The sequence below is a fragment of the Diorhabda carinulata genome, chromosome 1 (assembly GCF_026250575.1).
Source record: "Diorhabda carinulata isolate Delta chromosome 1, icDioCari1.1, whole genome shotgun sequence".
Classification (NCBI taxonomy): domain Eukaryota; kingdom Metazoa; phylum Arthropoda; class Insecta; order Coleoptera; family Chrysomelidae; genus Diorhabda; species Diorhabda carinulata.
Window position 1 is genome coordinate 33681858 of NC_079460.1, and position 25275 is coordinate 33707132.

The 25275-nt window shown below is 28.2% G+C and overlaps 2 protein-coding genes across 6 annotated transcripts in view; one reads left to right on the forward strand and one right to left on the reverse strand.

The window, feature by feature from the left end:
- Positions 1 to 4790: 4790 nt before the first annotated feature.
- Positions 4791 to 10141, reverse strand: LOC130897695 (O-glucosyltransferase rumi homolog). The gene is made up of 5 exons (XM_057806591.1): positions 9876 to 10141; positions 9467 to 9635; positions 8234 to 8520; positions 7788 to 7981; positions 4791 to 7395 (listed from the first exon to the last, which is right to left on the reverse strand). Exons 1-5 carry the CDS (start codon positions 10009 to 10011, stop codon positions 6967 to 6969), a joined length of 1215 nt encoding a protein of 404 aa, XP_057662574.1. The 5' UTR covers positions 10012 to 10141; the 3' UTR covers positions 4791 to 6966.
- Positions 10142 to 10158: 17 nt separating this feature from the next.
- Positions 10159 to 25275, forward strand: part of LOC130897639 (choline/ethanolaminephosphotransferase 1) — a 34976-nt gene continuing 19859 nt past the window's right edge. The window contains exons 1-5 of one of the 5 annotated variants that reach the window (XM_057806586.1): positions 10173 to 10549; positions 10705 to 10945; positions 13395 to 13553; positions 15051 to 15182; positions 17433 to 17570. In XM_057806586.1, the coding sequence (XP_057662569.1) occupies positions 10338 to 10549; positions 10705 to 10945; positions 13395 to 13553; positions 15051 to 15182; positions 17433 to 17570 (882 nt within the window). In that variant the 5' untranslated portion in view covers positions 10173 to 10337. Of the gene's footprint in view, positions 10550 to 10704; positions 10946 to 13394; positions 13554 to 15050; positions 15183 to 17432; positions 17571 to 24065; positions 24198 to 25275 lie in introns of all 5 variants that reach the window. The other 4 variants (XM_057806589.1, XM_057806587.1, XM_057806588.1 and 1 more) reach the window with 4 other exon arrangements.

The window sequence follows — 25275 nt, forward strand, 5'->3', positions numbered from 1 at the left end:
GGTAATTAAATGCTTTTGTCGTAAGCTTTTCGTTGGTTTGTGAACTTATTCGATTTATTTTAGACCTAATTATTTATAGCGAAATTATTTCTTAAATAATTGCTACTAGAAGAAGCGCGAAAATTCCACCCCGAAACGTGGCTTTGTCGTTTTTTTCCACTATGTAGTCTTTTACCATTGTATAAAGAATAGGATAGTAGAACAGTGACAATGTTAAAACCATTTGAGGCAATTTTGCACGCCATCTAGTTACTTTTACGCTCGTTTTTCACAACAATGACCTGTAGCTTAGCGCCATCTGAAATAAACAGCACTATTTTCAACAACAAAATTTTTTTGGAAAGATCCAAACTAAATGTGAAGTTTTCTTTATCTTCGAACCGACAGTACATTGTTGCGAATTTTGCTTTTTATTACGAAAGTGACACAAATTACCTATTCGATAGGAATCTTTACAATAGATATATAATGTGTCTAATAATGTTATAGTAAGTATTTATCACGAACCGAAAATAAACTTAATCTCAGTACTAATTATTTGTGACCAACTTCAATGTATAAAAAAATTTTTGTAATGAGTTCGTGTAGCACTAGCAAATGAAACAAATAATTTTTCATTAATCTGTTAATCACTTAAATTTGGGATAGAAATAAGGATCCTTGCACAAAGGTTTATAAAATATATATACTTTCCTTTGGTGACTGAAATAATATGAATTTGCGATTTCAGAACCTCGGTCATGAATGTATTTTTGAAACATTTATATTTTGATGATATTTTAATGAGGCGAAAAAATAAGTCCTACCTATTTTGTATATTTTTTCTAACTTTCAGTTGATTTATGTGATTTATCCATATTCCCCTTTCTTCCTGGGAAAAATATTTTTGATTTTGTTCCGCTTTCGTACTGTATTAATATATTTGATAAAATCAAAAACAGTAACTTGTAAAAAGTTCTAACTATACTAATATTTTAAACGTAACGAGATGAAATATACTAAATGTATCATAATACAATATCGTACTAATAATTCAATTAATGACATTGTAGAATTCTTCAATTGTGCAATATGTCCTCTCTTGGAAGAAATGAAATGCCGTCGTCGATATTCGGAACTTACTAAATCTATTTGTTGCTTATAATTCTAAAGATACCTAGATGATAATTTTTTAGCATTAAGGTTCTAACAGGTCAGAGGTCGGTTGGGCAAAAACATCTTATGGCATTACCCAATGCTTGGACTTTCAGTTAAATTGTAAACAGACGGATTTCAATATGAATAGAGTAGGATGAGTTAAAATTTTGTATTTTCAATACAATGTGAAGTTATAAAGTACATTATGAATAAATTGAAATAAATAAATGTAAATAAAAAAAATTTTGATTTTAGCATAAACGTCAGGAATCACGGATTTTTGCTCTGAGGTAATGGCATCATTCATATTAGATAACTAAATAAAACACTCAAAGTTTTAGTAAATGAATTTATTAGAAAATATCGAACAGAAATATTAAATAAAGTATTAATAATAACTACACTTTTTATGAAATTGTTGATATAAAATTATAATAATTATAGACTGGGCGTTTGAAAAAATTATCAGAAACTACAAGTAGTACGGTCCTGTCTATATTCCTTGTGCATTTTACAGCTACAACATTGTTAATAGGAAATTCGAATGGCCAACAAATTATTGTAATTTTAAAACTTTTTAAAATTCTCAAAATGTTTGTTAAAAAGTATGATAGTGTTGCTTCGGAACATTATTCACATTCTAATATTTTTGTTTTCAGGAAATTATTTTTTTTATAACCTGTACCCGATCCATTTGGACTATGTGTTATCAAGAAAATATATACAAATTAGCTCTTTATTTTGACCACAGAAAGAAATGGACAAAATCCACTAAACAACCTGAATCTCCGTTAAGAAGACTGTAAAACCCCAAAAATGTAGTACATGTAGAATCTACTCTAGATATTCTTGGGTCAAGTAATCACATTTACTATTGAAACATCGACTATAAATAAAAACGTTGATTATTATTGGTTAATCATTATTCTTTTTGTTGTTGAATATTGGAAATCAAACCACAATCCACAGAAATATTTCAATATTCAACTTTTATCGAAAATATAATCTACTGTGAATGGACCTTGAAAAATGTACGACAATTTTTTGCATCAGTCTCTTCCTTCTTATTATATTTGATAATATATATTATTGATGTTCTGGTTTTCGAATTTTTTCATTATTGTCAGCTTCTAAACTGACTTTTGCAATTGAAGCGATCTAAACATTTTTTAATTAAATAACCCCCAAAATATACTACAGAACAATTTTCTAACGTCGCAATATCATTTGAATGTACCTCGGAAGAAATTGAATTGGTGGATGAATCCGTTTGTTCGGATGATGATTCTTCTTCAATATTTAATGAAGCGAGTGCTTCATAGTCATCTGTTGGTAAAAGCAATATATTATCATCATCCAGTTGACTGCCTGCATTAGCACTTCTAGGTGGCCGCATTAAATTGGCGACAATATTTATTTTAAATGCAGCTCGAAATGCTTTCACTGTTGGGTTTCTGTTATACCCTCCTCTTTGACGATAAACAGAAAAATTATTTTCAAGCGGATCTTGAATTAGTCTGCCTTTGAATAAATAATTGAAACCTTCATTTTTTTGATTACTTGCAAATTGTTTAACGGAGTTAATGGTGAGAAGAAAACCATCAAAGTTATCAGGTCTGGTCAGATTTCCCTTTTTTCAAACTTTGTATAGATTTTCCAAAAAATCATATCCTCAGCTTAAAGCTGCTGGCACTTCTGGATTCGTATCGCTCAGAATACGATTACAGGGTTTTGTTGAATGTTAACGTGTACTATTCAGGGCATTAAATAAATTGTTCATGGTTAGAACAAAGTTAGCCGTGTTTTTAGCTGTACTTGAAATAAGTTCACCAGTTTCCAAAGATGTCATTACGGGCATGGCAGAATAAACACTGTGACTCAACAATTGGGCAGCTAATTTAACCTTCATTTTTTCGAAAGAATTCGGATTGATGTGCTTATCATTCAGTTTCAAAAAGGCCATTTCTGTTATGCTCCTTTTATCAAGATCATAAACTTTTCGAATGTCAGAAAAACATATGAACTGTCCATTAAGTATGAAACTATTGTTCAAAAAATTGTTTCTAACGCATTTCAACAGAATATTTTTTCTCATTATGAAAAAAATAAGGTTGGTTTTTGTTAACCCCTAAATGTTTTATGAGTTTCTGATTGATAGTAGATAAATCACATACTATGCCTATACTGTCTAGCTTTGCCTCACTAAATTTTTCCATTGCCTTGGTAATTATACACCATAAAGAAGCATATGACACCCCATCATTTGATACAAAGTAGGCAATAGGAATTTTCCAGTCGCTATAGATTCCTCTGATCATGAGAACTAGAGCTTCACTGGCAGGGAAAGGCTTTCTTCCAAACTCGCCCAGATCTTCAAAACCCTGAAATAAATCTGTTTACATGTTGTACTCAAGATTCCTCTTGATAGACATTTCGTCGAACATCAGAATACATTTCTTCTCGTAAGGCAGCATCGTATCCGCCGTTTTTTTATTGAATCCAGGTTTGTAACGGAAATTGGCAGCCCATTTGTAAAATTCGTGAGAGTTCCTTCTCCATACAAAACGTTCGCGGAAAGTTGCGTTTTCATAATCCTTTTTTTGTAGCTCTCAATTGAGTATTCAGGAGTATTCTTTCTCAACTGTTCATTTTCTTCTTGCAATGACTGCTTCCTACCCCCAATTCCCATAGAACAAGATGGAAGGTTCTGTAACTCTTTCAACCACTCTTCATCTTCATGGTTACTGATAGAATTATCTGTCATGTCAACGTTTTTGGAATGAATAGGGGCAATAAAATCACTATTTGAATATGTTTATGGATGTGAGGAAACATTCAATTGGATTATTTGTTCATCCAAATTTTCCCTTTCCGATTCACTTTCTGAACCTTCATCATTTTTGTAGCGGAATGGTACAGCAGTAGTAGGCAATCTTTTAGATTGACTAATATTTTCACTGAAATCTTTGCTGCAGATCAGCTTATTTCTTAGTGATTTCTGGCTTAGGTTTGCCAAAGCAGCATTACCTGAAATAAGGAACATCAATGTTCACATACATATTTATTGTAATGGTTATGGTGAAGTAGTATTTTTTTATGTTCAAAAACTTTGAATTTATTTCATTTCAATAATGGGCATAAATTGAATAACGACTAGTAGTACCCTTATTTGGAATTTCCCTAATTGTATCTTATATCATCGTCGGAATGACAGAATTTTCCCGAATTGTGTTAAGATAATTCCATACCTTTGTATCTTCTCAAAAACAATCATTGAAATTTATTGGTATGCTCACAACAACGGTAAAAACACTCTCATACTTATCTTTATTAAGAGTTTTTAAAATCAAACAAAAAAGACCATTCAAAAGAATTGTAACAAAACCAGAAATAAAAAATATACAAATAAGTATATACGTACCAAAGATATTTAAATAATCTGATTTTAATATAAATATTATATTCATTGGCTTTGTATTGAAAGTTACGGATCAATGCGAAAATTTGGATAAGATAAGATAACCCAGGACCGGTCTTGGTTTCACATTGGAGAGCCAAAAGTTATAATAATCGAAAATATTATTTATTGTATTATCTATTTATACTTTTTAGATTGACCACAAAATAATATAGTAATGTTAAAACTGAGCTAATTGTCGAGTTAAATATATTTATTTTACTACAGGTACTAATTTAACAAATTGATTTTATTCACAAGTCTGTTACAGGTAAATCAAGCATGAGTCATATATTTTTGAAATTATAACCTATTTAAGTGCAATACAAAAAATATATACCATTAAAAATATATCCAAGGCGTCATATTTAATATAGTTATAACGTTACAAAAAAGACACCAACTACTACAGTTGAAAATATAAATTGCTCTTGTCCAGGATTTTTTATAAGTTTTTTACAATATATATAATAAAATTGAAACTATACATTAATCGTAAGATGGTATATGGCATTACTATATTCTTACTCTTAATAGATACTAGAACAAAAATGAACAATGGACACAAATGGTGATTATATTATGGAGGGACATTACATTGGTTGAAATAAGAAACTTTATAACACAACTTAAGGGTTGAATATAATATTGTAAATCATTTTGGCGCCATCTGTTATTGGGGTAATTCGGTAGCCAAAGCTAAGAAAACACGTAATTCAAGCTACGACGTACAGTAAGAAAAGACGTGCTTGGACGCCAACTCTCCACTGCCATCTATTGGTGGCGTCCACCTCGTTAAATGATATCCTCATAAGGTTAATCTACTATCCTATTGTTTATACAATGCTCTTACTCAACACTGGGTTGCAATGAAGCGTTATATAAAAATACATATAGGTGGTATTTAGTCCTTATCCTTACCAACAATGATCCAGAGAGAAATCCTTGTTTCTATTCACTATTTATGTTGAGAAATATTTTATTTATAAATTACATTGAAAGACTTGATGTTTTTTTAAAGTATATCGCAGGTTCATACATGTTTTTAGCTCCAGTCACCTAGTTAATAGACAATTGAGGTGAATTTTAAAGTAGAAATACAATTCGAGTAAATTCAAATTATTGCAGGGAGGAAGGACCTTTTGTTGTATATACTATAATTTTCTGACACCCAATTAAAGATACAAATTGCATCTTTTTCTTCACAGCTGAACACAAGTAATGAAATTATTAGAGTACATTCGCTATATTTACAATCACTTTGCCTAATAAACAGACATTTTAGTACATTTTGGATCAAGAAAAAATCAACACACAGATGAATAAATACATAATTACATTATATCTAACTTATCATGTTTTATTGGGGATCCACATATTTTCTTATATTAGAAGGTAGAATATAACATGCATATAAACATTTATTTAACATAGTTTCATATATTAACCAAACTTACATTCTACATTATTGTCAAAATTACCCTTAATGATATTATTGTCACAATTACCCTCAATGATTATTATATATTATTGTCATAAATTCATTAAAAATTAAAGTTAAGGGTTAGTCATAAGAATTTAGTGTATTAGTACAAAATAATACTGTGAATGTAACTTCATATTGATATTATTTTATATCATATTAATAAAATATAATTAAAAATCACATGTATCTCATTAAAGCGGATATCTAACAGTATCCAATTGTCTCATTAAATTACTAAATTAATTTTGTCATGTTAATAAAACTTTAATTTTACAATGTAAATTAATTTTCACAAACTTCATTTCTTAGTATCTTAACAAGAGACTAAAATTTCTAAATAGGGCGGACATCAAAAACACACACATTTATATATTCTGTCAAAAAGAACATATGAGATCACCTATTTTCTATTAAATAGCTTAAAACGAGAAGAATAAAATCAATGAAACAAAAAATCACATCATGCAACAGCCACTGTCCTTAAAGTTTCAAAATCAATGTAGAAATTCCGGTCAACGCTCCAACCAAGAACAAATACTACCCCTAACCAACAACCAGGAGATTAAAGATTCCACTTTAGAATGAACCATAGAACAAAGCTCAAGAAACTAAAATCACATAGAAATCTTTTTAGAAGCCTAAAAATCTGAAAAACGCGCGATATAACTGAAAATGACTACACCATATAGTAATTGGTTTGTTGAGATTTTGTTTTGACTACTTATAAATATGATAAAAGAAAGGAGATTCAGACATTACATTTAGAATTATCCTTTATGGAGATAAACCTGAATTTTCATTTTAATACCAACATTTTCTAGTTTTGCTTTATGCAAATTGCTTTATTTTTATAAAACAAACTATTGAATGACCACAAATCAAAATATTACTTTTCCTTAATCTCGATTAAAGTGTTATCAAGGATTGGCTTATACTTTAACAATTTGGTGTACTTTTTGATCAATTTTTTCCAATAGCATCGTACATCTGATAATTTAAGGTGATTCCAAATAAAGTTGTAACCATTCTCAGCTATTTCTTTAGCAACTTCATCATTGTTAACAGCAAAGTCTAGTAGTTCCTGAATTTCTTCTTTGTTTGCATTTGCTCTTATAGGGATGTAATGAAACCACGGTTTGAGAGACTGATAGAAGAATTCTTGCCATTCTTCCCCTACATGGAACACTAGAGATTTACATAAAAACATGTGCTTGAAACGAAAACTAGCTGCAACTCCTCGAAAGTTGAAGAGATACTTGTACTGGCAATGCTCTTCAAATGATACTTCCTTAGCAGGTGGGGCATGAAGAGTATCCTTTCAAAAAATGTTACAATATTAATATGTAATTTATAAAAAATAAGCACTTCATTTTGTCAGTTCATCTAGTATGTTTTATTATTTTTACAATGCATATACATATAATGAATTTTGCGTTATAAACTGAATATGAGACTGTAGTATGCTAGGAAATCTAAATCATAAGTATTAAGTAGATTTTGTTTTGATGTTGGATTGACTAAATTTCATGCAAATGTTTTCATATGATACTCAATTTGTATTATATATATATATATATATATATATATATATATATATATATATATATATATATATATATATATATATAAACAACTTATACATTAAATTGAAGATTACTGGATAAGTAGGATTATGATATATAAACAATTACATGCTCATATACTCACTGCATCTGATTTCCAAGCTTGATTTTTAGTGTAAGAAGCATCAACAATATCTGGTTTTTCTCTAGATAAAAGTACTAGAGGATCTCTTTCTGAGCTCGTCCTTGAACCCCTGAAAAATGCTTTTGGTATCTTATCTGACCATTTAGTGCTATTACCAATTTTCCCCAATTTTTTTCTGTGCAGATCCCATCTTCCTAAAAAGACAGACATAATGTTAATTTCTTGCAATATATAGAGTTTCATTAAGAACATAAAATTTGTATACTAATTCAGTCCAATATACCTCACAGAATTTAAATTATATTATTAAATTTGGGAATAATTTTTCAAATTAAAGTTTAACTACTAGACTTATTTTTTTCTAATAACTTATATGAAAAAAGAAAAGAAGAATAATCTGTTTCAATCATACTTTATTCAAATAATTTTATATATAACATTATTACCTATTCCCCTTGGATATAAACTAATCGCTGGTCCTCCTTCCCAGAATGACCATGCTGGATACATTATATCATAATAATCAGATGTCTTGCTGAATGAAAATATAGGAGCTATTAATCCCAAACGTTTGTGTAACTGAGGCCAATCTCTCGTATTCACTATAAACTCCACATCTTCTAATTTAGGAAGAAGTTCAAGTAAAAAATGTTCAATGCCATGGCATCTTGCAGGAAACATGCATGATTCATCACGGTATAGTTGATGGTTAATTATTTGATACTTGGTACCTCTGAAAATATATAGTGAAGATTTAAATTGATTTTAGTTTCTCTAACTGTTAGAGTAATAAATAAAGATATTGAAGAGGGAGCAAATGTAACTTAAAATAAATGAAGCTATACCCAACAAATATCCAATATCAGACAAATCTACCAACAAAGAATGGGATTGTCTCCTCAGGAAAATCAAACTACAAACTCCACATATTATAAGGACACAATGATATCCACACATGGCTACAGAAATTGAGAATAAAAATAAACAAAGCAAAATTTCCTAAATGTCAGAAAACTCCTATAAGTAGTAAATATAAAAAAAATTATATGGACTAGAAACTTAAGTAAAATGAACACATGTTTTCACACACAAATGGACTTAGGACTGAGAACTTACAGTGCTAGGCTACAAGGAGAAAAATTAAAACCACCACCAAAATCAAACTCCTACTTAATAGAACAATTTGTATGGCAACGAGCTTTAGAACTGTGCCAACAAAGGTTTTTCACAATAAAAGTTCTTACTACACCAAAAAAATAAAGCAGCTCTTAAGCCATCAAGAAATTTGAATCTTTGAACAGAAATGAATGTCAACTCAATTCAGATACACCACACACTGTAGGTAAAACTATAAAATCATAAATTAATCATTATTCTGTTCAAAGTAGCAAACCAACTTTCTTCTTAATGAAAAAAATTGGATTAATTGAATATATATCAGATAATAAAGTTTGAAAAATACTTATGAAAATGAAATATTGATTTTATAAATTGATATCTTCTTTAATAATTCAACTTAAACATCAGTAAAATCTAAACAGTACTTTGAAAGTTATCCTAAACAAAAAAGCCTCCTTACAAATATATACAAAAAGTTTTTCCTCTATATTATGGATATTCAAAGATCTTAGATAAAGACTTATCAAACAAGTCAAAAATTGACATAATTGAAAACATACTTTGTTTTTATTTCCTGTAGCATTGATTTTGTTATTCCATTCTTAAATGGTTCTAGGTCTTCAGAAATTACAGAAGTAAAACAGGAGCATTTAGTAGGTTCACATGATTTATATTTTCCTTTAGCTTCATCAACTAATGTTAAAAATTTATGGTATTTTAAGTATGCATCTGAAACAAATTTCATTTTTATGCAAAATCTAATAATTTCTGAAACTTGATGAAGTACAAAATAATTATAAACTATACACTTATAACTGACCCCTTCATTTTTCAATGGAATAGAAACATAAAACCTACTGCAATAATTACAGTTTTATTGTCATAAACAAATTATAGTGCAAAAATTTTTCAATTAAATAAAAATAACTATCATATAAATATACATAAATTTTATGTACTTATACATACTCTGAGAATATTTATTGATTTTAACAAAATTACAGTCATTTTCTCTGTTGCTGGCACAAGTATTATTGGAATTGCTGCAACTAATTACTTCAAAAATCATCAATAATATACTGCATATTCTTGCTAATCCTCTCATTCCTTATTTATTATCCGTGCATATAATATTTGCTTATTATATGCTAATATTTTATATAGGTTATGGTTCGAATTTCCTGTCAACCATAGAGTTGTTCTGCAACCTATGCCGAAAATTTTTTGCCAAGTATAAAGAGAAAACGTCCTTGATATAAACGTCATTTTCCGTGACAGATGCCTGAGATATCATGTCATGTTGGGTCAAATTTGTTAGGGACGTATTAACAGTTTTGTTTGGTTCAAAATTTTTTGTGTCGATATTCAAATTGTAACTACTTGTGAGAAAGATTTTGATGATAGATTTTCAGCATACATTTTGTTTCAAAGATGAAACTCTATAGGCAAAAACTGTTATCGGAAGTACAGTTGAAAAAACTGGGAGAACATGAGTATTCTTGCCAAAGTCATAGTTTGTTAGATAAAATTTTACAACCGTATTGGAGTTGGCTAGTATTAAAAGTACCCATTTGGTTGGCTCCAAATCTGATTACTATCGTAGGCCTTTGTATTAATATTTTTACATCTTTACTTTTAACATGGTAAGTAGAAATTAGTAGGACATAAATTCATACTTTCTCTATTAAATATAATTCTTTCTTTAAAATACTATTGATTACCTATATGTATACTATACTATACCTAAGTTACATAATTATTTCTTTACCGATCATTATTAACACAATTTTTAAATTAGGTATTCACCAGATGCCAAAATTGAAGCTCCCAGATGGGCTTGTGCATTGTGTGCTTTGGGGTTATTTATTTACCAAAGCTTGGATGCGATTGATGGCAAACAAGCTAGGAGAACAAATTCTTCAAATCCACTTGGGGAACTTTTTGACCATGGATGTGACTCAATATCCACTGTTTTTGTAGCCCTTTCTGCATGTACAGCTGTACAATTAGGTTATTATCCAGGATGGATGTTCTTTCAGGTAAACATTTTAGTAATCTGATTTTTATCCAATTCATTAAAATTGAAATTTTAGAATTAGCAAAAATTGTACCAAATGCAAAATGTTTTCAAGTATATGTGCAAATTAATTACTTAAAAATGTTGATTCATTAGTATAGATCCATTAGTGCATATTTTTTAATACAATTTGTTGATTTATTTTATACAGTGAGGGTTACTAATTTCATCATGGCATAATGTGACAGGAATATAAAAAAGCCCATGGTTAGTCCTTTGCGAGTGCATGAAAATTACAGAATTTAAATTTTCTAGCTTAACTAAAATTGCAGAAAAAAATAAGAACTCAATTTTAATCACCACCTTTTAAGGGTTAATGGGAAATTTTGTTATAGAACTATATAGTGAATTGATATTGGACATGTTTATGTTTTAAATTTTTCTACTTTGCTATTTTTTTGATCGACTTTTTTGATAAAGTTTAAAACAAGATCATTCTATTTGATATTTAAATTACAAATGTATAGAATATATGATTCTATACATGTAATACGGAATTTGTAATTCTTAATCAATTGTGAATGACCTCATTTATAAAATTATTTTGAACTGCTCGACCTTCACAGTTTGTGATAATTGAGATTTTATTTACTAAACTTTTAATACACAGTGTGGTCTGATGTTTTTTACCAGTTTTATTATCATAAGCTATCTGAAAAATTTGCACAGTTTGCTTTTATGTGATAAGTAAATTATTATTTGTTGAAGGAATTTAAATTGTGATTGTAATGTACTAAATAGCCAACAACACTAAACATTTAAAAAAAGGGAAAAAGTTCAAACAGTTTTTTGATTAAAAATGTGAATGTTCATTGTTTTTTCAAAGCTAAATTCTTCATCTATTTCATGTTCTCACTTTATGAGGTATAAATAATATACAATACTATTTTTTTATAATATTCCGAAAAGTGATCTAAAAAATTTCTGTTGTTTTATAAGAATTTATTTTCATCTTCATGCTAATTTTTAGTAAGTAAATAACTATAATGAAAGTTAGATAAGCGACTCCATACCGTGTGGATGGTGTAAGGTGGAAACGAAAAAATAGTAATATAAAAGCTAAGTGAATGAAATGACACACCTTGTCGACTTCCCAGGTAAAAATGTAAAAGAAATATGTAGAATAAATGAAATTACTCGTATTGCATTTTATAATATAAAATCTTTACTTAAATGCTGAAAAACCATAAAGTATTTATTTTTTTTTCAAAGTTGAATTATTAAAAAAATGTAATTGAATGAAAATACAGAAGTGTAATTAAAAGTTTATTCAAGCGTTTTTGAATTGTGTTAACTTTTTAATAGGATAAAATATGTTTTTCATATTTAATTTCATTTAGACATATTAACCATTTTTTATCTTTATTATTTTGCTTTTTGATATGTCTGTTAAATAGTACCAGTATTATAAAATTGAGTAAAAGTTTGTAAAAGGAGCTTTCATTAAAATATGAGAATCCCTCAAACTTCAGGTCAATATTCTATTTTTTTTATAAACAATGAATTTGGGTCACATTTATGTTGCAAATTTGTTAGTATCTTTGAATATTTCCAACAGTTTCTTCTAGAACCAGTAAATCTTTCAAATCTGCTAATACTTTTGAAATGTTGATCAAAACTTAAATACATTTTGGAAACTAAAATTGTTTTTACCATTTCTTACATAAAGAGGCTTCAATTTTTTCATTTGGCATTATGCCTGCTATAATGTCCTGGTTTTTTTCTAAATTTGCTGATTTCTAGTACGACTAACCATTGATTATTGAATACAGTGGTTTTCATAATAAATTTTGTCAAGTGACTAATACCAGCCAATTTATTCTTGGAATTTGCATTAATATGTTCCTTGCTTAACTTAGATCGATTGGACGCCTTGAAAGAGACTTACTCAAATATTCTAGGCGAAAAAAGTTTATTTCACATATAAGAAAGAAAATGTATGTATGAAACAAAATTAACAAATTTAGTATGAAAAGCAAACTCCAAGAATCATAAAGATAATGAACAAGCTAATAACAAAAGTTGGAAGATGAAAAATAAATTGAGTGAACAATGACAGCAAGTGATATTATAAAATGAATGGATACATAAATAAAAACAATTTCCTAGCAAAATAAGATTCGTAGCTTGGTTTGCTTATTATATTTTTAGATTCAAATTTGAACAACAAATATATTGCTTGGATTTTTTTGTTGAAACCTTAAATCCCTACTCAATAGTTTTAACCAAAATTTACGTATTTTTTAATACTAACTGAAAAATAGTATAATTTATTGTAATTCTTTTTAGCCAAAAATGACCTTCAAGAATTATAAAAATTCAACTTAAAAGTTTTCAGGATGTGAACTTTGAGCATAGAGTTGTTGAATAATATTTCTTAATTTATTTTGCAAAATATATTTTTGTTTCAGTGCTTTTGTGCAATGACTCTATTTTATTGCGCTCATTGGCAGACTTACGTCTCAGGCACATTGCGGTTTGGAAAGATAGATGTCACTGAAGCACAATGTACCATAATTGTTATATTGATGATTTCTGCAGTATTTGGCCCTAATGTGTGGTCAACAAAAGTAAGTAGATTTTAGTTATTTCATTCAATTTTAACTTCAATTAAAACACTGAATGATTCAAGAACCGATGTCAATTTTCCATTTATTGTTTCTTGTTTTTTTTGTCACAATTTGAAAAAGTTGAATGTTATCTTTACATATCCTAGGGATTGAAGGTGTCAACAAAATATTATGTTAAAAGTAGTTTGAAATCTATATACATGGAAAATTGTAATGGTATATAAAACAAAAATTAACAAAAACAGGTTTCTTTAATATTTTTTGATACCTTATATAAAACACGGGAACACCACGAATTTCACAGCTAATCAAAAAAAATTTTATTGTAAATTGTTTCTGATTATACTTATTAATAAAAAAATATTCAAATTATACATAAAAATAGTTTATTCCTTAATGACATTTCCTAATAGGAAGAAAAATTAGTTTAAAATTTTATTGATATTTTAAATTATTAAAAATTAGAGGTATGACTTTCATATCTATACCACATTGTCGAAGCATCAACTTGGAAAATATCAGGAAAATAGGGCTTGAGTTGATTAAAATTAAAAAAGCTTGATTAAAACAAATATTTTGTTTTCACAGTGTATCTCAGCTCTTCTGAAGTACATATAGAATAAATAGTGATGCAATATAATTGATATTTTTGATAACATTAAAAATATGTTGGTTAATGTAATGTTTGTTAATTTTGTTTCATCGAATTTGATGCATGTTTTGACAATATACATGTTTCATTAGTAAAAATCGTAATTTTAATATTATCTCCATAAGTAGTGAATAATGTACTGGTCTTTATATTTTATATTAAATTTCTTCAAAAAAAGACATTTCTGTATGTTCTTTCTGAACAAATTCTTTTTTCTTCTAGTACCTTCTCAGTCTTTTCACAAATTTCAGATAAGCACTTGTTCGATTGTGGCATGTTTATTTTCAAATCCTAATTATAGATTTCTGCTTTTTAATTATATTTTTCATACAATTTTGGTATAACTGGGAATAGAAATATGAATCTGTAAGATGACAGGTGTGCAAGGATCTTGAGATCATTATTATATTGGTTATATTATGACACGTCAAGTGCAATTGAAAAACTACTTGATCTCAATTAAAATCTGTATCGGTAATTTTTTAAGATTTCTTTACTTCTTTCTCATTTTTAAACATTCATGTATTGGGTAATTATAATCTTTCTTATACATCAGCTTTTCTTTAAATGTATTTATAGTTCAATTTTTCATTGGTTTTGATATTGAGGTGTTATAAGTTTTGACAACCCTAAATATCTTTAACTGAACTTGAAATTGTTAATATAATGGAAAAAGTCTGAAATAGGTAGCCTTTAGTTTGTATCCATATGAATCAATTCACCAATAAAATAAAAAAAAATGTTTTTCTAAGTGAATATACACCCATTAAAGATAACATTCAACTATGGAGAATGTAACGCCACACAAATATTTTATTACAGTTTCTAATTTTCATTATGCCTAGATTTTTAGTGATTCTTTTGAAATGTGGTATGCAATTCCTATAAGTACAATATCAGTTGGTACAGTGACAATGTACCACCATGTTATAACTGTTTTTACTGGTGGAATTGGCAAGAATGGATCCACAGTTGCTGTAAGTCAGAGTATCTCAAAGACATGGCATGTCTTAAGTTTTACTACTTATATCTTTTAAACTAATATTGGGTTTGATGCGTATGTTGCGTACTTTTAATATTGCCATGGGCTTTTTGGGATACCTGATATAAGAATTTAGACTGTTTGAAAATCAACAAGGTATAGAATAATATCATTCAGCATCTATGTTTTTAATCCATTTTCCATGCCTTATTCAAAATAACTTTCACGGATAGATTTGATATTGCAATATACATATATATATAAGCTTGAAACTCAAGTGCTTTGTTTAGTTTCAGTAGTTTCCATTATTCTAATAATTTTTCTATATTAATTTTATAATTCTCAAGCAAAACAAATTCAGTTTTTCAACTATTAAGTAACTATATTTGAAAATTACAACACTTAAACTTCATTGATTCAAATTTATTTTGCAATAATGAATAATTTCATCATTTTAAAGATTAATATATAAACTACTCTGGAACGTTGCAAAGAAAAAAATGATTTTAATGCAGAGAATTTTGCTATTTCTCAAATCCATTAGTTTCACAATTAGAAAAACTTCCATAAACATTGAAATAGATTTTTTTTAATGTGTCCGCATCTAATATGTTTTATCCACTTTCTAATGGGTTCCGGGACACACTGGAATAGAACTTAGGTTTAGCTGAGAATGCAACATGAACTTTCTGAAAGGGGGTGCGAGTAATATTTCAGCTTTAAGACTGAGCATCTTTTGAGTCGCCGTGTATACAACCTGAATCACAACATACATATATATGTTTTTTCACTGGTTTTTTTGGTAAGCTGATGTGTCTAAATGTTTACTGTATTCATTGATGAAGGGATGGTTTTTTATGTATGGTTTTAAAAGGAAGGAAAAAAATTGAGGAATGAGTTTTCTGATTCTCTAGAGTATACAAGTATAAAAACTATCAAAAGCTTGACTTTTCCAATTTACATCATTATGTTGGAAATTTTTAAAATATTTTTAGAATTCCTCTATTCCTACGTTAAAAATAGAAACTAGAATAAAACGGAAAATTAAAAGATTGCAGACACGCTGTTATAAGGTACTTAATATTGTAAAGGTTGAAATTATGTTTCTACACATCTTAATGTGTCATTTCTATTGCTTTAGTTATTGGCTTTTTATTGTAAAAAGTTGTAAATACTAATTTTTGCCAGATACTGATATTGTTTATATTGAAAATGCAATGGAAATCTATTCGTGAAAATTAAATTCATCCTGTCAATAAGACTTATGTAAGCGACACATAAAAATGTACAGATCACTGTGTAATTAACTACCTGCATTCATTTTCACATTATTTGGTGATGTTTATAAAACTATTGATATTGTTTTGTTATGCGTACATAAAATATCTTTATCAAAAATTAATGTTTTATCTGAAGTTCTAATATTTTCTATCTCTTGTATGGTTATATTATGGACAATTTACCTTGAAAACTAAAAAGTTTTCCAATTAATTGAAGTTGTACTATTGTTATATTGCAAAGAAAACAGATGCAAATAATGAGAAACATTTTAAGTTTTCAAAATTACATTATATTCTATTTTTTAACGTTAATAATGAAAAAAATAGATGTTGATATTAAAGTAGATATGTATCGAAACATTTAAATTTTTGGTTTGCTATTTTATTATAATTGTTCTACTCTTAATTATTCTCTGAAATGCTCAAGTACTTTTCAACTAGAAGCTATATTACTGGCAAGTAGGCTGTCCTCTCGGACTTTCTTTGAGAAAGTGTAATTTACGCCTTATTGCAAGTTTGCTTGACTTATTGACATAAATAAGCATCTCTTGTTACCATAGATATATATTTGAATGATTACTGCATTGTATACTAGATCTTTTATATATTCATTTGTTTCTGTTTTGCTCATCTGTTCTCTGTTAACTCTTACTTCTGTTTGAATTTTTAAACACTTAGATGTAATACTCCAATTAATTAGAACCCTATTGAATATGTTTTATTATGACAAGTTTAGATCACCAACATAGCTAACGAAAATCACAAAGGTAAAGATGATTAAGTAAAACTGTTGAAAAGTTTTTCGTCGCAAAAAATTTATATGATTCGATGCATAATTCAATCAGAAAACATCTATTTTCTATTGAGGATATTATAAAATGGAATAATGGAATCGATTTGGATGGTTGAAGAATCTTCGGTTTATTTTTGTTGCTTAAATGTTTTTAGTTGACGTTGTTTTCTAGGTATCACTTTTTGGATTTGAAATATATATGGCCCACGTGATGTGTAGTGCATTCTATTTAGGCTATTTCCAAGTATTTTTATCTTTTATCGAAAGTTTAAAAATCGGAGGGATTGGAAAAAATGGATCCACGATCGCTGTAAGCACCCGTAGTGTGGATTTTTAAGAGTACCTTTAAATATAGAAAAATTCAGTTATTCGCTTTTTATATCTTTTGAATAATTGCTGGTATTGTCTATTTAAAAAGTTCTCCATGAATTAATATTATGTCAATTGTTTTAATTTGTGCACATGCTACACAATCAATGCAGTAAATGTCAAATAATAAGTTGATTGAAATCAAAATTTCTAGCTATGTCTGTATATTTCAATCAATAATTATTGGGTCTTTAAAATAAAAACAACTACTTTCCTGATTATGTATTGAAATTCAAAAATTCGTTTAAAAACGGGGTGTGAATCGACAGTTATACCATTTTCTATTCATCACAGAAAATAGTTGTTTTTTTTTCTTTCGCCAAACAGTGAAAATGTCCAAGTTATATAAACTTTCATTATCTACTTTATTACATTTTTTTTGGTAGTTTGGCTCTCTTTGCATCATTAATTTGTTTTTAACATATAAAATAACTGAACGTGTTTTGTTGTGCTTGGCGATGAATCTGTATTAAATTGTTTAAAATTAAATCTGATGACGATATACAGGGTGTCCAGCATGAGAACCGACATATAACAAGGGTGTATAGAGGAGCCCAAAATATGACGATTGAGTGCAATATACCTCTATATCCAGCTACATCCCTGAGGATTTATAGGGTCCAAAATATCGAGTAAAATTTTTTTACAACACTTTGAAAGTATTTAAAATCAAATTAGGTACACCATATGAATCTGTTAATCAAAGACATATTTTCAATCATTACTACATCAAATTAGACAATTTGAAATTATATATTGAAATAGTTCTTCAAGTAATTAAATGGTTTTAAATGAGTGCGCGAGATGAAGAACCTTATTTTGGATATCATTAGAACTATTAGACGTAATTTACGTTTGGACAGGATGCTTGCGATTAACATTATAAAACTCAGATAACCTCCACCGATAATCTTCCAAGCTTTCCTTCAGAAAAACTTAACACCAATAACATACCCACTCGTTTCTACTCATTTAAAAAAACTATGGCAATTTGATTACTAGAAGAACCGAATTGCAAATTATCAAATTTGATGTAAATTCATAGCCAATTCTTGATTTTTTTGTAACTTTTTAATTAACATGGTTGATGGTCCTTGGAAATGAAAGTTTTATGGAAAATTATCCACGATATGAAAATAAAACTCTTTAAATCAACTGACAAATAAAATTTTGTGAAAATTTAGTCACCCCTAAAAGTTGAAGGGTTCCAAAAAATATTATATTTTTCCTAAGTTTTAAATTCTACTTTAAGGCCGTATAACTTCTCAGCGATGTAATTTGGTAAGTGATAAATTGTCACCAATTGTCATATTTTGGGCTCCCTATACACAGCTTTGTCAGTTCTTATGCGAGACCCCCTGTAAATATAGGTACATAGTTATGACGACAAAGGTCAAAAGAGCATTAAAATAACACGTTTAGTGGAAACACGCTCACATTTATGGCTAAACAATTAATTACTATTTGTCGAAAACTACACTTTAACTTGCCTATAGTCACAGTATTTACCGGTTATGATTTTTTCTATTGCCAGAACTAAGAAGCCGCATGTAAGAACAATGTTTTGCCACAATTGAGGATATACATATCACATGAACATTTAATGCATAACATAACATAAATGCATTTAAAAAGAGCCCAAGCTATTTTTTGAGAAGTATTAAAAAGCCTCTTAGTTTGTCGAATGCACTTCTTATTCTTCCAAGTAAATATTTACTAGTGTAGATATTTATTCTACAGAGAATTAATGAGTATTGAAAAAAATGTTGAGCTAATTATTTGTTCATTTATTAAAGATATTTACTGCATTGAATTTGTCATTATCACTTTATTAATGTCGCTGAAAGCTGAAATTTTACCTATTTTGATATCTGTCATATTTGCCAACGACTATGGTATGCGGTAATGAAACTCGAGCATGTGTTATTTTGTAGTGTTTAACACAGGTATTCCAAAGCCTAAATAGAGTAAAAGATACTAGGCTTGCTATTTATGTTTCTAGTCTATTAATGAAAACATTGAATTGGTTTCATTGTTTTCCAAAGCAATAGATTGATGTAATTCCAAAATGTATCAAATCCGAATTGTGCAGGAGGTAGAACGATCAGTTCGATATATGGCTGCTTTGAAAACCGTTTTTCTGAACTAATTTGAAATATTCACTTTATCATGCTTTTTCTTCTGCTTTTTTTGAATTTTCCAATGATTTCTGACAAACCAATGATAGATCTGCGTTGGTTCAACACCACTAATAGTCCAACACCTGGCGACGAATTTTGGAGAGGTCCTTTCAGCGAAATGAAAATGCGAAACGATATTATTCCGTGGTCACTTGGCGAATCCAGGCTCGCAAGCCTGGGAGAGTGTTCGCGTTTTTTTCTCTACTGAGCAGCATTTAAAATTTTGCAAATAAAATAATCCAAAAATTATATTTAAAAAATATATGTTGGAATTTAGTTTTTATATAATAGAAAATCATAGAATTACTAATATTAAGATAAAATAGGGTAATTGCATTTTTTAAAAAGAATTTCTATTTTATAAGTTCTTGATATGAAATAATGTCAGAAAGTAAAATATTTTATCAAAATTGAAACAATAATATCTAAATATTCAATTGAAAATCGCAAAAATTTCAAATTTTTAACTACATAAGAAAACGATTCTCATTGGTTTTCAGTTGCGACGTCATAGGTTTAATAAAAACATTGAGCAGTTATCTGCTTGATGATCACGAGATTATCGTTGCCGGCAACGTAGCGTATGCTGTTATAATACATACTTTATCTATTCGTTATGTATAAATAAAACATTTTTCTATATATAAGTATAAAGTGAATAAACCTTCTATAGGTTAAGTTTTTATATTTTTACATAATTACGTTAAAAATTAAAAGCATAATAAACTTAATTACTATAAAATATTGAAATTAGTTAAATTTGCTTCCTACTTAAATTAAAATGATCCTGGCAACAAAATTAATTACATCTCGCTGGATTGTTAAAACGACTAACACTTTTCAACACACACTTTTCAAACTTGTTGTATATTCGAATTTCTTGGCATCATAAAAAAACTTTATCAAGTGTTTCATTCTTGGTATTTTTACATCTTGGCACAAAACACGAATTATATCCCATTTTTCAGATTAATCAAAGTTTAATAATAACGCTTATTTTAGAATAACCGAGAGAATAACTGTCATGTTTACTTTGTATTCAAGTGTTCAGTGTTTATTTTATATCTAAGACGTTACGCAATATGGGGCCCTCACTGAAATTTATTTCTTTAATTTCATATTTCTTAGACCTTTTGATATATTAATGCATCTAAATGTTCATGATTTTAGGTGTCTTCTGTTTAAAAATTAGTTAAATTTTGACGTTTCGACTTTTCTTTGAGTCTTTATCAAAATATGATATCCTTCATCATGAATAAGGATAAAATCAACTTAGAACTAATTAATTTTTCCTTGGTCCCTACATCTCAAATATATAGCAGTAATCAATTAAATTGTTTGTAGTTTTATTAGAATTTACAAATAGAGCTATAAATTTTACTTAAATTATTTAGGTCATTTTTATCATTTATAGCTTTTTCGTCCTTATGAATGTGAACCATTTCTAAAAATTCCATTTTTCGTGTATTAGATTCCATTTCAAGAATTTTTGAATCTTTATAATTGAATTTATGTTTTTTTGATATTTCATGGTTCGTTAATGCAGTTCTATTTTTTTTAATCGTATTGATGACCTTTTAGTCTATTTTCTAAATATTGAGAGGTCTGCCCTATGTAGACAGCGTCACAATTAGTATAAGGCACTTGATATAACATCACTTCTTTTGTTTTTTGGTGTTTTAGATTTTGATTTAGTGAAATATTTGGATAATGTATTATGTCTTCTATGACTTATACTAATGTCATATTTATTGAAATAATTCAATAATTGTTGGGAAAGTCCTTGTACATATGGTGAGGAAAAATGTTTTATGCTTTGACGTTTCGTTTCAGTTTTGTTTTTAAATTGATTGTAGTATCTGTTTATCCTTTTCTTGAATTTATAATTTTTTCTGGAGAATTATTTTCTTTTAATGAAGTTTATGATTTTTGAATAGCTAAGCATCTAAATTCAGGATCTGATAGTTGGATAGATCTATCAGCCAAACTTATTAACACTGATCTTTTTTGTGACATAGGATGACACGAATTGAAGTTTAATATCTTAAGGACCAAGTTGGTTTCGTATACCATTCTGTTCTTATGTTATTCTTAATTTTATATAATGTGACATTAAGAAAATTGATTCTATTATTTTGCTCAACCTCGATTGTGAATTGAAGTTTTTTATGATAAGAATTGAATTTTTTATTTATGTTTTCAATTTGATTCCTTGGTACGGCAGTGATGCAATCATCTACATATCGGAAAATGAATGGAATGTTTATATCAAGTTTGCTTAGGACAGTTAATATTTGAAAATGTTGTTGTAAGTGTTAGTTCTATAGCTTTTATAAATTCGTTTTGAGGTATTTCTGTATATTCTTTAATTTTGTCCCATTTTTTCATTAATATATTCTTCACAATGGTAATAGCAATATTCGTATAAAAAGAAACCACACCTAACGAAATAAATACATATTCGTGATTCATGATGAAATACATATTTTATAAAATTCACTAAATAAGTTTTTTGTTTTAAATTTCACGTTAAATTAATAAATTATATTAACAGTTATTATGAAAATTGAGTTAGAATAATTACTATATCATTGACAAGTTATGAATGTTATCAATAAAATCTCATTAATAGTATAATTTTCAATCTTCTATTTTAGGGGGGCAGTTTCTGATCTTCACTGTGGTACAGTTTGACCCGGCAATGAAAAAGAAACTTTATATATATTTCAACGTTATTTCTAATGAAATTTATGCTTCCTTGAATTGAAAATTCAACTAAAATTATTAACATTCACATGAGAAAATAAAAGGAGTCAACACTTGCAACAAATCTAAAAGCGAATTTTTATTTTAGTATTCAATTAATTATACAGAGAATATGATAATTAATATTGTTGATTAATTTCATATTGCCAAATATATATTTTTGTTGGAAATATTAATAACACATGTTTTAGGTTTTGGAGGGAGACAAAAAAATCTGGAATGTTTTTTTATTCTATTAGAACTATATTTAAAGATAAAAAATGTTGTCATGAATATATTGCTGGAGTTTCTTTCTTTGCAAAAGTTATATCCTGGGAATTAACGAAATAACCACAAACGCTGTCCTAGACTTGCGAGCCTGGATTACCACTTACGATATTATATGTTTTTCAAATCTCAGTTTTCCCAAGGGGACATCTTTAGCCTTCCGACTATAAACTATTGTTGCCATGTGTCCAGCTCCATTTCTTCCACGAACTTTTTTGGTTTGAATTGAATAATCTTGTTAGATCTAGTTCTTTGCACCAGTCGACATGAGCTTTCTTTGGACGTTTGTATAATACTTCGGGATCCAACGTTCATTGAATGTCTTATGGATGCAATGTTTTCGATTGAAAACGAGAGACGAAACCTGCTTACATCTAGGTCAGAAACATAATTAGCAATCTTCGTATTACTGTTAAAATGTAAAAATTCAAACTATTTGTACAGTGTAAGAATGTTTATTAGGGTCCTAAGTATATATAATTAATCTTTGGTTGGTATATTCCTCGCTTGGTCTAATTGATGGTTACTTCATTTACCTTGATCGGATTGTACATTTTGTCTAATTTATTGCGCGTATAAAACTAACAGATCAATAATTGAAAAAATATGAACCAAACAAAACCAATTTCACCATGTGATTCTATCGATTACCTATTCTTGGTTCTATGTATCTTGCTTTTTCATTTAGTTTTTTGCCTCTCCATTTTAATTTTATTAACGTCGAGTACATCGCACAAAATTTCAAAATATTGCTTGCACCGAAAAATAAATTATTATTTGGAGCTAATGTTTACTGGCTTTTTGAAATCAGTTCTAGATCGTTATCTAAAAAACTGGTCGAACATACTTGAAAATATTTCTTTCTTTATAGAGTTGATACATTTTTCTACGAGATGTTACTTAAGGAAGATTAGAAAAATGTATCAATATTATTAAGTCGAGATATGTACCTAAAACTCTAAATCATTTTTTTTATATCATCTTTGAGTGATAGGATAAAGCATCTTCATACATAAACTTACTGAAAGACTCAAAGGTATATTTTTAAAATATACTAATAAAAACATAATCAATTAGCAACTAGAAGGTTATATATATATATATATATATATATATATATATATATATATATATATATATATATAATTGTAATAAATTGACCTTTATAAGCTTCATGCATAAGAACTTTTAATGATTAAGATTCTATTGATTCTTAATTAAAGTTACCGGCTCTGGATTTGGAAATGAGGTCAATACCTTTGTGGTTGGCATGCGTGGTTGCTCTTCGCCTAGTCCGAGCTGATCTTTCAATTATTTTTACGGGAGGAATAGGCAAAAATGGATCAACAATAGCCGTAAGCTTTACATTACCTTTGTTTTGGCCCTTAGGGTTCTAGGTAAAAAATAAATTGATAGATTCAGTATTCAGTTGCCACAGCCATATATCTAAACTTTAAATGGAATATTTCCATTTATACACATCTACATATGATACACTTGAACTTATATAAACAATACATACCTAACTTCCGTATTTCGAGTACAATTTAACAATGGAAATCTGAACTGTTATAAACTATTATAGGAATACACCTCGCTCTTCTCCTACAGTTAGTGTTTGCAATGAACTTGGGTCCAAACAGCCAGAGCTAAATGCTAAATCTTTTTCTTTTCTCAAGCTCAAGCTTTTATTTGCTGACTATATTTCTATAAACGTCTTCCAATGAAATTAGAAGAACTACCACTGTACTACTATTTTCTTCGTAATGGTTTATAATTTTGTAATCTCTGCAATCTACATTTTTTTTTCTCCAAATTTAAAAAAAAACTAATTCTGTGGTTATGTCATCTGTTAAAGTAATTGTGCGTATTTCGATACTCACTACTTCAAAATTCAGCTTTCTTTAGAAGTCTCTTTCTAAAGTATTCTTTTTTGTATGTTTTTTCTTGAATGGATATATACACGAATTAAAATTGGTGGGGGTATTTATATGTTTATAAAGATAGTTATACAATGGTATTCAATAGTCAAAATTCCTCTTCCCATCTTTTATCTTTGGAATTATTATAAATAAACTAGTGAAATTTGCAAACTAAATATATTATAATATATACAATCATAGTTTTGTCAACTAGCTTAAAAAAAATAAAGTTGTAATAAATTGAATCAGTTAATACTGAAATTTAAAATTCTAGCTCCACCTCTTAAGTTTTTGTCTTTCCAATATGACGTTTTTGTAAATGTCAAAATTTTGCATATTCATATTCAATAATAAAAGTTAATCGAATGTATTTTAGACACTTCAATTTCAAATTTTTTTAGATTTAATATAATTTGTTGAACAGCTTCGTGCTAAAAGTTTGCCAACTAGTTTATAAACGTTTTTAGTGTGGCAATCAAAAACCAAAGTGTACACTTTTTTTATATGTATT

What these genes read in the sequence shown, in the direction of transcription:
- LOC130897695 (XM_057806591.1), bottom strand. Translation starts at nt 10,011, where the DNA reads ATGAGAGGATTAGCAAGAATATGCAGTATATTATTGATGATTTTTGAA. An exon ending in CTACAGGAAATAAAAACAAA is followed by an intron (nt 8,521 to 9,466) that starts GTATGTTTTCAA and finishes ATATATTTTCAG; the next exon opens with AGGTACCAAGTATCAAATAA. An exon ending in AAGCTTGGAAATCAGATGCA is followed by an intron (nt 7,396 to 7,787) that starts GTGAGTATATGA and finishes ATTTTTTGAAAG; the next exon opens with GATACTCTTCATGCCCCACC.